This window comes from Penicillium digitatum, chromosome 4 (assembly GCF_016767815.1).
Source record: "Penicillium digitatum chromosome 4, complete sequence".
Taxonomy (NCBI): domain Eukaryota; kingdom Fungi; phylum Ascomycota; class Eurotiomycetes; order Eurotiales; family Aspergillaceae; genus Penicillium; species Penicillium digitatum.
Genome location: NC_089387.1, coordinates 1,670,916 through 1,685,794, shown reverse-complemented (window position 1 = coordinate 1,685,794; position 14,879 = coordinate 1,670,916). Strand labels below are relative to the sequence as shown.

At 48.3% G+C, this 14,879-nt stretch overlaps 5 protein-coding genes across 5 annotated transcripts; 4 read left to right on the top strand and 1 right to left on the bottom strand.

The window, feature by feature from the left end:
* Nucleotides 1-1,200: 1,200 nt before the first annotated feature.
* Nucleotides 1,201-2,166, top strand: Pdw03_0558 (Reverse transcriptase, putative; the record flags this gene model as incomplete). Its single annotated transcript, XM_066099640.1, has 1 exon — nt 1,201-2,166. The coding sequence occupies one exon, from the start codon at nt 1,201-1,203 to the stop codon at nt 2,164-2,166; it is 966 nt and encodes a 321-aa protein (XP_065957367.1).
* A 116-nt stretch (nt 2,167-2,282) lies between these two features.
* Pdw03_0557 (Aldehyde dehydrogenase (AldH12), putative) lies at nt 2,283-2,591 on the top strand (the record flags this gene model as incomplete). The annotated part of the gene is made up of 1 exon (XM_066099639.1): nt 2,283-2,591. The coding sequence occupies one exon, from the start codon at nt 2,283-2,285 to the stop codon at nt 2,589-2,591; it is 309 nt and encodes a 102-aa protein (XP_065957366.1).
* Nucleotides 2,592-3,344: 753 nt separating this feature from the next.
* Nucleotides 3,345-5,468, bottom strand: Pdw03_0556 (Protein kinase-like domain; the record flags this gene model as incomplete). Its single annotated transcript, XM_066099638.1, has 1 exon — nt 3,345-5,468. The coding sequence occupies one exon, from the start codon at nt 5,466-5,468 to the stop codon at nt 3,345-3,347; it is 2,124 nt and encodes a 707-aa protein (XP_065957365.1).
* A 2,345-nt stretch (nt 5,469-7,813) lies between these two features.
* On the top strand, nt 7,814-8,567 carry Pdw03_0555 (Allantoate permease; the record flags this gene model as incomplete). The annotated part of the gene is made up of 3 exons (XM_066099637.1): nt 7,814-7,842; nt 7,914-8,048; nt 8,126-8,567. 3 exons carry the CDS (start codon nt 7,814-7,816, stop codon nt 8,565-8,567), a joined length of 606 nt encoding a protein of 201 aa, XP_065957364.1.
* A 4,799-nt stretch (nt 8,568-13,366) lies between these two features.
* Nucleotides 13,367-14,415, top strand: Pdw03_0554 (Allantoate permease; the record flags this gene model as incomplete). The annotated part of the gene is made up of 2 exons (XM_066099636.1): nt 13,367-13,386; nt 13,779-14,415. 2 exons carry the CDS (start codon nt 13,367-13,369, stop codon nt 14,413-14,415), a joined length of 657 nt encoding a protein of 218 aa, XP_065957363.1.
* Between the last annotated feature and the right edge of the window lie 464 nt (nt 14,416-14,879).

Below are 14,879 nucleotides of genomic sequence, written 5' to 3'. Positions count from 1 at the left end.
TACCAACCCGTCACACTTCCAGAAATCAATCACTGTGGTACTACGTAAGACTGGTAAGCGTGATTACCAGCTTGCGAAGTCCTACCGACCAGTTGCACTCCTTAACAAACTCAGCAAATTCCTTGAGGCAGTTATTGCACGAAGAATTAGCTACGCGGTGGAAACCCACAAATTACTCCCGGATACACATCTTGGAGGAAGAAAAGGATCTCAGTGGATCATGCCATTCAGCAAATCATCGGCCGGGTGCGGAGAGCATGGGGCAATAGCAAGATAGCCAGTATGCTACTACTCGACGTCTCCGGAGCGTACGATAACGTCTCTCACGAAAGGTTAATCCATAACCATTACAAAAGGGGACTCGGTCAGCTCGTACCATGGGTGAAAGCATTCCTCACGTCTCGAAGCACTAGGATCCGTATGCCAGAAGGGGTATCGGCAAGTATCCTAACACCAACCGGCATCCCACAGGGATCACCTCTCTCTCCAATCCTATACCTAATCTACAATGCGGATCTAGTAGAGGGCTGCGAGGGGGTGAAGACAAGCGGGTGGGTCGACGACGTTGCCTTCATTGTCACCGGGAAGGACGAGCATGAAACCATCTCGAAACTACAAAAAGCATGCCAGTATGCCGATGCCTGGGCAGCTAGACACGCCTCGGTGTTCGATCCTAAGAAGTACGCACTCATACACTTCGTCAACCCGGAATCTAGGGAGGAGGGGTATACGCCATTGGTGCTACCGAGTACTACTGTTCAGGCTACAACCACGGCGGAGCGGTACCTTGGGATTTGGCTAGATCCCGGTCTAACGTTCCGGCACCACCGGCAGCAAATGCTTGCTAAGGCCGGCATCAGCCTGCAAGCGCTACGGGGCTTGACTGACTCTGCATGGGGAGCATCTCTCTCTTCAATGCGTACGATCTATCAGGCGGTGATGATCCCACAGATGCTGTTCGGAGCGGCGGCTTGGCATTCACCACTGACCACAACACTGAGGGAGAGAAGCTACGTGAAACAGTTTGCAAGTATACAGGCGAGAGCAGCATGTCCAATAAGCGGTGCCTTCAAAACAACTGCTAGGGAGGCATTAGATGTTGAACTTCATCTACTACCTATGCAGCAGCAGCTTGACCGGTTAGTCCGGCTAGCTGCTATTCGAATACGTACAGGCCCAGCCTATGCAATACCAAAAACAATGCTCCGAGAAAGGAGCAAAACTCAACGCCAGAGAGGAGGATGGACACCAATGGAGGCTCAGTCCTGGAAGAAGGGTGGATGTCTCACTGCAATCCCGGACGCCTTACCAAGGGAATGGGAGAGCAGGAAGGCATACATCCAGGCGCCATGGAGCAAGCCACCAAAGGTACACATTGAAGAACGAGAGCAAGCAAGAAACACATACGATAGCATTGAACGACAACTCCGCGCACCGGTACGACTATACACCGATGGGAGCGGGTATCAAGGCGGCATTGGGGCCGCAGTGTACCCGGCATACCCGAGTGTCCAGAACGAGTCACGGCTATGCAATATGGGATCTGACGACGATGCCACTGTGTACGCCGCCGAGCTCCACGCTATTGAAATGGCACTGGAAGTTATCCAATACCAATTCACAAGCAACGACGACTGGCGAGAAAGGCTGGCGGAGAGGGGGGCCGTGATCTTCACCGACAACCAGGCCGCTCTTAAAGCTATTAAAAACCCCAAAATGCCATCCGGCCAGGTATACCTGGAAGGAAGCCTCCGCGTACTGGACTGGTGCTCGAAGAGCAAGATTCAGGTTGAATTGCGCTGGATCCCGGCGCATGAAGGCATTCCAGGCAACGAACATGTTGACATGCTTGCAAAGAGCGCAGCAACCACCACCGACACATCGAATTATCATAACCGATCTACCCGGCTTGCCGCCGCAGCGAGCAAGTGTATTAAGCATGAATCGATGATCGCATGGGAAAAATCGTGGTCGAAGGGAGGAAGGATTGCGCGGAGGACTCGGAGGCTGGTCGAAGCGCCGAACAAGACAAATCTGTCATACTGGAAAGGACTGCGGAAAGCAACAACATCAGTGCTAATCCAACTCCGGACAGGCATCATCGGGCTCGCTGAATACCTATCCAAAATCAAGCGAAAAACCCACCGCGTTGTCAATGCGACCTAGGAAACCAGAGTGTGAAGCACGTTCTGCTAGAGTGTCCGCTCCTCGAGGAACTGCGGTCGGAGATGGTGGAGGAATTGTTTATGGAGGGGGTGTCGACAACGCTTGGAGAACAAGCAATGTTGACAGAAGTGAAGGCAGCGCCGATCATGGCGAAGTTCATGATCGCATCGGGACTCTTGGGACAGTTTCAGTCAGTGGACTCGGTCGCCATGGGTAAGGAGCAGGGGGAGGAGGATTCAAAACCGAAACCAACCCAAGACACTGCGAATGTTGGAGAAACAGGGAACACATCACAGTGGCCGGGCGCCAGGTCCGCCGAGGTCACCTCACATCAACGCACATGGAGAACAACGTACGCTGCCGACGAAGACGACGAGGCATGGCGCCATGACCCGAACCTATTCGTGTTCGACCTGCCGGAGTGATGCAGCAAGTAGACCTGGCAGTCCTGGTGATACAGGGACTCGGTGACTCGGGGAGCTGGATGAAGAAGTGGAGGTAGAGAAGTGAAAAAGTGGAAGGTGCATTGCAGAGAAAGAAGGGGGCACTCTGCGCCCGCGGGGACTACGGGAAACCATCTACACCGGGCAGATGGATTGACTTTCTTTACATCATTTCTTTTGTCTTGTTTGCATTACGCCGGTCGGTTTGTGGCCTTACTTTTCAGGTGGCAGGACCTCGAGAAATCGAGTCCTGCTCACAGGGTGGATCTGCATACTGGGAATGCGCCACCATTTATCGTCGGGAGCGGGCTCTGGGACGCAACCCCCGCATAGCAGCATGTATGTAAAGCGAGCTAAATCGGGTCAGTGAATTCATCATCATCATCATCATCATCATCATCATCATCATCATCATCATCATCATCATCATCATCATCATCATCATCATCATCATCATCATCAAGTCCCAATCATATATTGAATATTCTCCGGGGGAAAATACTGTCTGTAATATCGTGCTTGAGGTACGTGAATCAATTGTACATTCGTGCCATTCAGTCTGTGCGATACTAGCTATGAATATGGAAGCAAATGAAACTTATAGATGCCTCTTACCCCTTAAGTAGTATGGCGGTATACTATGTTTTCCTTTAGTGGCAAAAATTATTGCTTAAGCTATAGTGCAGTGTTGACCTTGTCAAGCTAGATAACCCGTACTCGCTTTGCCCCCGACATCTATACTTTGCGCCTCTTCAATGAGCTAGTACGTTCCGCAGCAGGCCGACGATCTAGCTCGCATCGGTGAAAGTCAATAATTAAAGCCCGTCCTAACTCAGCATTCCATAGGATATTATTAGGCCAAGGGTCTAAGTGTCGCACCCCCAAAGCGCGTATTTCCTTATTCGACCTTTTAAACTCCCTGTGAAGCTCCGCAGTTTCCTCGAGGTTTGCTATGCTCTCGCCGGCCCAACCCATGACGAGCATATGCCGAATTTCTCCAGCTCCATGCAAAAAGTAAATTTTTGCTAGGTCCATCTTGCCGAAAAACACTGGGACAGCAGACCCTTGTGCTTTTAGTAGGATTTGGTATATCTCAGCTTCGCGAGAAACAAGTTGCTGCCAGAGATAGGACGACGTCCCTTTTCCCACGACAGTATACCCATAAAGAGAGCATGTGAGCTTAAACGGGGCGCTGTATGATCCAATAGTCCCAAATGGAATGCATCGATCAATTATTTCGTCCATTTGTTGCTTGAGACATGATACCAGCTTGGCAGCATTGATAGGATGCTGAACCCCGTCCCCGCTTTGCTGGTGGATATGAACATTTGGGCAAGAATCATCCAGAGGGCCGCCATTCTTCAGCCCCAGAAGACAACGCTGGGTACAGAACTGTGCACGTTGTCGTTGGGATAAGTCTTTTTGTATGTCCTGCTCATTTTGACGCTCATTTTGGCGAGAAGGTCGCTGTGAAGGCGAAACTTCAACTTGACTGAACCCTCGCTTTCGTCGGGATACTGCATAATCTGAATCAGAGCCTAATGAATCCAGAGACTCCGTGAGATCTCTAAGGTCTGATGGTGCACAGCCACCTTGTGATATTGTGGCTACTCGGCGAGCTGGTGCTCTTGGCGACCCGACTGGAGATGATGATTCCAGGAACTCTGGGCTGGTGGCAGGCGAAATAGGGCTAACACAGTTTGTGTCATCGGAGTGTGGGTTCTGATGTAATTCCCGAGAGCAAATAGTTTCGTGCAAACCATCAAACTGTGTGGTCCAGACCTTCAGATCACGACAATACTCATTCCGCCACTCTTGATTGCGTGGCTGCGAGCAAAAGCTCATCAGGCAAAGACAGAGGACCCTTGCAATAGCTGTGCTGGGGGATTGGAGATCTCCATCTTCATGGCCCACCTCCTGGTTGGGCTCACAGAGATAGTAATATAAGGTGCTTGGCTTATCGTATGGAACTCGGAGAAGGACGAGGGCTATCCCAGTAGTCAAATAGGAATATTCTAACCCTTCTTGAATCATGACATGGTATTCCTGGACAATTGCTGAGCACACAAGCCGCTGCGAGTTGTAGACTAATGACTCAGCCTCGTCATTGGGCACCTTGTTTGACCAGACTATCTCTTTCCACAAGTCCATATCCCGAAGGCCTCTGTGGATATCCTCTAGTGGAAGCTTGTGCGGAGGCTTGTATTCGGCGGTTGTGAGAAGGGTGGTGGTTCTATCATCAACACGATGGATGAAGAGTTGATCCGGCTTGCCACGAGGGGTGGCTGATGCATTTTTGGTATCTTTTTCGACGATTTCGGTATCATTCAAGATCTTAGGATGGCTATCAAACAGAACCCCATCACCAAGCCCGAACTCTTCCCGGGCGGCGGGGATTTTGCACAGCTCTAAGAAAATATAACGTGTATGATCTTCCACTGCAAGTCGCTCATAGGTCTGTAGGTCGTATTCAGCGCCCATAGGCCCCTTGAAGTGCTCACTAAGACCGTCTAGCACAATCCGCGGCGGAAAAAGTCGTGGCGCATTTTCCTGTGGCTGGAGGTAGTGACGTACGGAGTTATAAATGTCTTGCTGCCGGGCTGCACAATCAACCCATCGCTCTAGTCGTGTCGGGCAGTATTTCCCTTTGGGAATGGGAGTTTCTCCAGTGGTCGAGTCGGAAGGGGTACGAACTTGTAATGGTCGCGACAATACATTGTGGCAACAGCGGAGAAATTCCACCAGAGTTGTTTTTCGGTTACGCTCTTTTTCCTGTCTCCCTTCCTCCTCCGCCTGCCTCCTCCGCTCTTGTTCCTGTAGAAAAAGCGCCTTGTAATCTGTGGGGCTATTTGTATTCATCTTTAAAAAGGAATGGGTTTAGAGAAAGACCGTAGGTTGTTGGAAGGAAAGATTATTTTTTTAGGGGGAAGGAGTTAAATAACCGCCTCCCGGAGGCGGTCAGTATTGCCGTCGGGCCAGGACCAACGTAATTCCCAAGCGAGCTGGCCACCCCAACCAAAACACGTCCATGAATTTGATCTTAGTTAGTTCAACCACCCACCATGCCACCAATTCGTACTCAATCCTCTCGAAATTCAATAGAGCAGGAGGGTAGGATTTTACTAGCTATCTAGGCTTTTAAGAATCAAGAAATCTCTTCAATTCGTGAAGTGGCACGCCGTTTTAACGTCCCAAGATCCACCCTTTCTACCCGCCTGAATAGTATACAACACCGCGCGATTTCTCGCGCCAACTCTCATAAATTGTCCGATACTGAAGAGGAATCTCTTCAGAAATGGATATTCTCTATGGACGCTCGTGGTTCAGCTCCACGACCTTCAATGGTGCAAGAAATGGCGAATGTTCTACTTTCGCATCGCGGAATCAACCCATCATCTACAGTCGGCAAAAATTGGGTCAATAATTACATTAAACGACATCCCAATCTATCCTCGAGATTCTCCAGACGTTACAATTATGAACGTGCTAAATGTGAAGATCCAAAAATCATTGGTGAATGGTTTACACTTGTTCAAAAAACGATTCTTCAATACGGCATTGACAACGATGACATTTTTAACTTCGATGAGACTGGTTTTGCAATGGGATTGACCGCAACTGCTAAAGTCATTACGAGATCTGAATACTACGGTCGGCGATCACTTTTACAACCTGGAAATCGCGAATGGGTGACTGCAATTGAATGTACAAATGCTTCAGGTTGGGCACTACCTCCATGCATTATTTTCAAAGGCAAAGTATTCATTGAATCTTGGTTCGACAATCTTCCAAATGATTGGCACTTTGAAGTCAGTCCTAATGGATGGACCTCTGATGAAATTGGCCTTCGATGGCTTGAAAAACTTTTCATTCCATCGACTTGTTCACGGACAAAGGGTCAATATCGACTTTTGATACTTGACGGACATGGAAGTCATTTGACCCCAAAATTCGATGAACTTTGCGAAAAAAACAACATCATTTCAATCTGTATGCCTGCACATTCATCTCATCTTCTACAGCCACTTGATATTGGTTGTTTTGCGGTATTAAAACGCTCTTACGGTCAACTTGTTGAAAAGAAAATGCGTCTTGGCGTCAACCATATCGACAAACTTGATTTTCTTGAAGCATATCCAGTTGCACGACTTGAAGCTTTCAAATCAGAAACTATTCAAAACAGCTTTACAGCTGCTGGTTTAGTTCCTCTTTATCCAGATCGAGTGTTATCTAAGCTCAATATTCAACTTCGAACTCCGACTCTCCCATCTAGTCGAGGTAGTGAATGGGAGCCAAAATCACCAACAAATCACATTCAATTATTGAAACAAGCATCCTCAATCAAAGCATTACTTCGTCAAAGATCCCGAAGCCTGCCAAGTCCACTCAATTCAGCGATAAACCAGGTTTTGAAAGCTTGCCAAATGACGATGCAATCAGCAGCGATTCTTGAGAAAGAAGTTCACGATCTACGATCGGAAAACGAGAAAAAGAAGCAGAAAAAAACTCGATCTCGAAAGCAGATACCTGCTACAGAGGGCTTATCAGTTCAGGAAGCTACTGCTTTAATTGTGCAACCAGAGGAAGTGATTGAACCTCCCCGCCCCCAGGTCCGCGCGCACAGGGAAGCACCTTTATTACCAAGAACAAGGGCATTACCGAAATGCGGTGCATGTGGAAATCAGGGCCATAGAAGAGATGCATGTCCAGATAGACCTAGAATTTAGCTGATTGAATTTGATGGAGTTTTGGTTGAAATAAATGCGTTTAAAATTAATAGGCTGGGTGGGGTGGCCAGCTCGCTTAGGTGTCCAGCTCGCTTAGGAATTACGTTATACATAATTATCCTTTTAGGGGTTAATCCTAGAAGTGGTCCTTTAAATATAGCGATACCACTGTTTTATTGACAAGATAACTTTAAAGCTATATTTTGTCAGGGTGCGGGCTGGCAGGACGGTATGATAGGAGATGACTGGTAGGAACAGGTCGTAACAGATCAGATTCCCATTGACAGGTACAGGCAGGGGCAGGCTATTATACAAGACGTAGCTCCAAGAGCTACAACAGGATCTAGAACTGAAGTTCAGATAAACAGGTCGGAGATCACGTGCCGTGATCTTCCTCTAACTAAGCATCACGGTTCGCACCGTGACACGAACCACTCTTTAACCGATAGTCATTCGGTACTAATCTAGCACTATTGTATGTGTCACGGTGCGAACCGTGATGCTTAGTAAGAGGAAGATCACGGCACGTGATCTCCGACCTGTTTATCTTGAACTTCAATTCTAGATCCTGTTGTAGCTCTTCGAGCTACGTCTTGTATATTAGCCTGCCCCTGCCTGTACCTGCCTGTCAATTGGAATCTGATCTGTTACGACCTGTCCCTGCCAGTCATCTCCTATCATACCGTCCTGCCAGCCCGCACCCTGACACTACGTAGCTCCCACCCCTAGGAGTTGACTGTCTGAAAATGTCTGAACCGCCCCGAAAGCCCCCGAACTGAACTCTGGTAGACCCGGTCCTGAGCAGACCGCTACCACCCCGCCTGTGAACGGAGTCACTACAACCACTCCACCTGAACTGCCAGATCTGCCAGAAGAACCGCCTGCTACCGCTGAAGAACCGCCTGCTACCACTGAAGAACCGCCTGCTACCACTGAAGAACCGCCTGCTACCACTGAAGAACCGCCTGCTACCACTGAAGAACCGCCTGCTACCGCTGAAGAACCGTCTGCTACCGCTGAAGAACCGCCTGCTACCGCTGAAGAACCGCCTGCTACCACTGAAGAACCGCCTGCTACCACTGAAGAACCGCCTGCTACCGCTGAAGTCCCGCCTATTATCACTGTTCCGCCCGACATTGCCGATCCGCCCATCACCGCTGCTCCTGAAAGAAGAGTCCGATTCATCGAGAACAACCTGCCCGAACAGTACAATCTATCCTGGAAGCGTTAGACAAGAACGCTAGCAGTCACCCTGCGACCCGAGACGCGGAAAAGTTCGCTACACGAATGCAAGAACTGACTGAGCACGTCCGCGCCGAGATACTGTCCGCACAAGCCCGATACGAAGAACAAACGAACCGTCACCGCGCCCCTGCCCGTTGATACCGTCCTGGACAACTGGTCTGGCTGAACGCCAGGAATATCCGAACCCTCCGCCCGCAGAAGAAACTGGACTGGAAGAACCTAGGCCCCTTTAAGGTCCTAGAAGCTATAAGCGCACACGCTTACAAGCTCGAACTGCCTGCTAGTATGAAGATCCACCCTGTGTTTAACGTCAGCCTGCTACAGCCTGCCGCCACGAACCCGGTAAATGGACAAGTTACTGAACCCGCACCGCCTGTCGAAGTCGAAGGACTGGAAGAATGGGAAGTTGAAGACATCCTAGATTCCCGCTGGGAACGACGAGGCCGAGGAGGCCCGCGTCTGAAGTACACCGTCAAATGGATTGGTTACGACGAACCCACTGAAGAGCCTGCTGAATACCTGGACCACGCCCGCGAGATCATACGGAACTTCCACCGAAGATACCCGCACAAGCCTCGCCTCGACGGAGCTCGGCTCTAAGGGAGGGGGTACTGTCACGGTGCGAACCGTGATGCTTAGTAAGAGGAAGATCACGGCACGTGATCTCCGACCTGTTTATCTTGAACTTCAATTCTAGATCCTGTTGTAGCTCTTCGAGCTACGTCTTGTATATTAGCCTGCCCCTGCCTGTACCTGCCTGTCAATGTGAATCTGATCTGTTACGACCTGTCCCTGCCAGTCATCTCCTATCATACCGTCCTGCCAGCCCGCACCCTGACAGTATGATTAGTCTTCCGCACGACCCAGTAAAACCCAGACCCAACCCAGACCCAACCCAGTCTGGGTTGGGTTTTGGGTCGAACCCTTCGACCCAGTAATGGGTCTGGGTCGGAGGGTTCGACCCAGTACTGGGTCTGGGGCCCCAAACTGGGTTACAAACTAAACAAACATGCTAAGGATTCTAAATGTATAACTTATGCATTTATTCGCGGTAATTTTGAGTATTTGCTTTACTTGATTATATCTAATTTTATTTGTAAAAAGGGTAAAAGAGATGCGTATAATTGAGGATTCTTTGTCAAGCAAGCTAATGGTATTCAAATAAATCATCTTCCCTGCTTTTACGTTTTCTCCCTGATGCTCGTGTCTGTGTACAGGTTGGTGGTAATGATGGCGAGCAAGGACGACCATATTCACTTGTAGGTAAGGGCCTCTCCTCCGGTATATCCTCTGGTCTATCCTCAATTACAACCTCAATTGCATCCCCTGGTTTATCTTCCAGTTCATCCTCCTGCTCCTCTGTATCACTAATTGGATCAACCTCAATCTCACTGAGCTTCTCTTCCCTCTCCTCTTTTGCCGCCTCAAGCTCATCCTGGGAGAAAAATTTCTCAAGAAGTGTTGCTTCCTGCTCCTCCATATCAAATTTCGTTGTACAAAGAAACATCATTAATGCCTCGACAGTCTCACTCTTCATTCTACCACGACGATAGTGACAAATATCTCGAGCGGTATTAAAGAGGCGTTCAACTCCTGCGCCAGTTGCTGGAAATGAGAGTGTATCTCGCGCAAGGGCAGCAATGGCCGGAAAGCGAGCCTGGTGCTCTTTCCAGAAAGTAAGCGGCCTAACAGAAACAGTATCTATATATATATTAGTATTATTATCACACATACTCTTTGTATTTACTTACCGCTGTCAAGATATTGACTGATTTCATCAGTAATGGCTCGTGGTTGTATATCCCTTCCATCAAGCATCTCCTCTAGCCTTGAGCTTGGATGGGCTATCGTTAGAGAGCTTTGTAGATCACGACTGCTTATTCTAACTTGTGCTTGATATGGAACAAGGGCTTGTTCAAAAGCAAGTCGATAGGTATCTCGCCATTTCTGATCCCAATCACTGGAGAGGAAGAATTTGAATTTGTTCACCGGTGCAAGCATTGTACTGATTGCATAGATATTCCCTCGAAGATCATCAGCTTGGGAGTAATACTCATCAAGCTTAGACCGACCAGCTTCAAGGGCCTCTAGCATCTGTTTTTTCCATGGGACACGCTTTCGGCGTAGCTGTGCCTGTGATCGCTCAAGATGATCAAACAGTTTGTTGTAGATCTTAAACACATAGTGGGCAGTGACATCTCGAGTCTTTGATAGCTGTGTTGTATAATCAAAGAAGGGCTCGGTGATACAAAGAAGATAGTCGATCTGACGCCACTCTTGCTCGCTGAGTAGCATCTCCTCACAATCATACTCTGTACAGAATAAAGAGAAGATAGCACGTAGCCTCTTTGCCCGGCGAAGCATGAGGAACGTAGAATTCCATCGTGTCTTTACATCTTGGATTGGAACGATCTTGATATTAGTTGTCTGAAGATTGTAAAAGGTCTCTCTGCGCTGGGGACTTGCATTGACGTAAATCGCAAGATAACGGACTTTGTTCAGTGTGGAGGAGATCTGACTTTGCTTCGCATTTTCTTGGGCTAGCCTTGACTGCTTCTCTGTCCACCTTGTCTCGGCTGATTCATTTAATGGAACTGCCTTGATCCGAGCAAGAAGCTGATTGAGGCTGAGCTGGATAACGTGGGCAAGACATGGTATTCGGGTGATAATAGTATCATCTGACAAAGCCTGTTGGAGAGCAGTAGCTAATGTCTTGTTGTTTGATGCATTATCTGTTGTCAACCCGAATACTTTATCTTCAATGTTGTGCTCCACTAGGGTTTCTATAAGAACACTACTCAGGTAAGAGCCGGTATGTGTACCATGAAGCGGCTTAAACCCAAGTAGTACCTCACGATATACCCAATCACTGTCAATGAAATAGCCAGTAATAGCCATAAATGCCTGCGAGAATGGAGATGTCCAGCAGTCAAGCGCAATGGATATCTTTGAGCCAGAAGGCAGCGTACGAAGGATACGCTGCTGCCGGTCTTTGACTAGACTGCCCAATCGGCGACGGATGGTATCGGCAGATGGGATCACTGGAGGGGATGGGGCGGAACGAGCTTTATTGATGATGCGTTTGAATGATGGATGCTCGATCAGATGGAATGGGAGCCGGTTGAGAGTAAGAAATTGGAGGAGATCCTCCTCCCAATCTTCTTGTAAGAAGGGTATGCTTGCTGAAACTTCTCCCTAGAATAATAATAAATTAGTATAGTTACTTGATTTTATGATAGAAAATATACCTCTCGTTGTAGGAAGTTTGTAATCTCCGCTTTCTTCCCCTTTTCCGACCGTAAACAACCAGCCGTTTTCCGATGTTTCTGGATGGTTGATGTGCCATGATACTGCGCTTTGCCTGTGCTGTTCGGGCTTAGTGTATAAGGATGCTCTAGGATCTTCCCACAGCGCTTGCACATAACCTTTGGTGCGCCATCAATACCCTGAGCTACCTGATGGTAGCTATTCCAGATCTCTGTATGGCGGTTCGAATCCCATTTAAGCTTGCTTTTCCTCCCGTAGTCAGTCTCTAACCACCAGTCCACAAAATCGTTATGTGACATTGTATCGTATAGAATAAACCCTTTCCTACGGTCGGGTCCAACGCGTTTCAATAAAGGGGGGATTGGGAGGGGATCATCTGGTCCTCGGAAGTTTGAGTCGATTGTGTGTTGACTTGCGGATGGTGTGACTTGTCCAGTTGAAATATATGAGAGATCGTCAAGATCACCACCATAGAGCGACGATGCAAAGTCGGAAAGTTGGCTTTGAGACATAACATGAGAATGACATATAATGTATACAAATGGATGTAAGGGGAGAAATTCTTTAACGTACAAAGGTAGAAATGCACTAAAGTTGTAGAAGTGTCTAGGAATATTGATATATCAAATATAGTAAATCATCCTACTCTTGTTGATTGGTCTATTATACTAAAATTATATGGGTCTAAAGAAATACCCCTGAGATAACCCAGTCAAGACCCAGTCAAGACCCAGTCATAACCCATTTAACCCAGTAAGAACCCAGTAAACCCAGTAAAACCCCAGTCAAACCCCAATTCCCACCCCAGTTCCATTAATCCTTCTCAAAATATTTCTTCCTACCCTCCCTTCAAGTCGCATATACCAAGTAGATTAAGAGGTAGTAAGTAGTTTTGAATATAAAAGTTTACTAGATATCTATCCATAGTTATATAAGCTCTAGAATTAAACAGAAGAAGAGAAATAAATGAATTCAAAAATTATTTTACTCTGTAGATGAAAATATATATTATGTTGATGTGTGTTGAATATATATATCTGCAACTTGGGGTATACTTTGTATTTTAAATGGAATGCAATCCTACGCCTGAGAAAACCAGCAGCCAACACATACCACCTTTCCATATGAAATAAAGCATTTGAAGAAGTAATTAATCTTGAACCAGATATATTACTTTGGAGAACGAGGTTATTTCTTAAAATTTCCTTTGCCTTGTTGGTAGAGTGTAGCATTTCGATGTAGAAACCATAACAGGGGAAAATGACAGTATGTTATTTAAATATTTATGCCATAATTTATGCAGAAACTGGGTCGAACTGGGGCTATACTGGGTTTTCTGGGGCCCCAGTCACTGGGTCTGGGTTGGGTCTGGGTTATGAGGTTTCGACCCAGACCCAGACTGGGTTGGGTTCTGGGTCGAGACCTTCGACCCAAACTGGGTCGTGCGGAAGTCTAAGTATGATCCCTATTCTTAGGTTTTAAGGATCCTTATCTATAATAATTATCTCCCCCTTCTAAATGGGTATCCTTACCTATGGGTAAATATGTCACGGTGCAAACCGTGATGCTTAGAAAGAGGAAGACCACGGCACGTGATCTCCGACCTGTTTATCTGAACTTGTCACGGTGTGAACCGTAATGCTTAGTAAAAGGAAGATCACGGCACGTGATCTCCGACCTGTTTATCTTGAACTTCAGTTCTAGATCCTGTTGTAGCTCTTCGAGCTACGTCTTGTATATTAGCCTGCCCCTGCCTGTGCCTGTACCTGTCAATGAGAATCTGATCTGTTACGACCTGTCCCTGCCAGTCATCTCCTATCATACCGTCCTGCCAGCCCGCACCCTGACACTACGTAGCTCCTACCCCTAGGAGTTGACTGTCTGAAAATGTCTGAACCGCCCCGAAAGCCCCCGAACTGAACTCTGGTAGACCCGGTCCTGAGCAGACCGCTACCACCGAAGAACCGCCTGCTACCGCTGAAGAACCGCCTGCTACCACTGAAGAACCGCCTGCTACCACCGAAGAACCGCCTGCTACCGCTGAAGAACCGCCTGCTACCACTGAAGAACCGCCTGCTACCACTGAAGAACCGCCTGCTACCACTGAAGAACCGCCTGCTACCGCTGAAGAACCGCCTGCTACCGCTGAAGAACCGCCTGCTACCGCTGAAGAACCGCCTGCTACCACTGAAGAACCGCCTGCTACCACTGAAGAACCGCCTGCTACCGCTGAAGAACCGCCTGCTACCACTGAAGAACCGCCTGCTACCGCTGAAGAACCGCCTGCTACCACTGAAGAACCGCCTGCTACCGCTGAAGAACCGCCTGCTACCGCTGAAGAACCGCCTGCTACCGCTGAAGAACCGCCTGCTACCACTGAAGAACCGCCTGCTACCTGTAAAGTCCCGTCCGAGGAACCTGCCTGCACGACCAACTGGTCTCGAGAAACGAGACATTGCAGCCGTATCGCTAGCTGCGTGTGCTGCGTATGCAAGAAAGAAATACAGCATGTTCGCAATTACAACCGCGGACATCGAGACTGCACTGAACCCCAAGACCGACACTGAACCTGACCCCGTGTCTGCACTGCCTGAAGAGTTTAGAGACTTCGCCGAAGTGTTCTCACCCAAGGAAGCCGAGCGCTTGCCACCCCACCGATCATACGACCACAAGATGGTCTTACAAGAGGACAAACCCTTACCTTTTGGGCCCCTCTATCCCATGTCCCGAAATGAGCTCGAGGTCCTGAAAGACTGGATCGAAGATAACCTGAGGAAAGGGTTCATTCGGCCCAGCTCCTCGCCCGCTGCCTCGCCTGTTCTGTTCGTGAAGAAACCCGGCGGAGGTCTCCGCTTCTGCGTGGATTACCGTGCACTGAACGCAATCACTGTTAAGGACCGTTACCCGTTGCCGCTGACCAAGGAAACCCTGAATAACCTGAAAGGGATGAAGTTCTTTACGAAGATTGATATCATCTCCGCCTTCAACAATCTGCGAATTGCGAAGGGACAAGAATACCTGACTGCCTTCC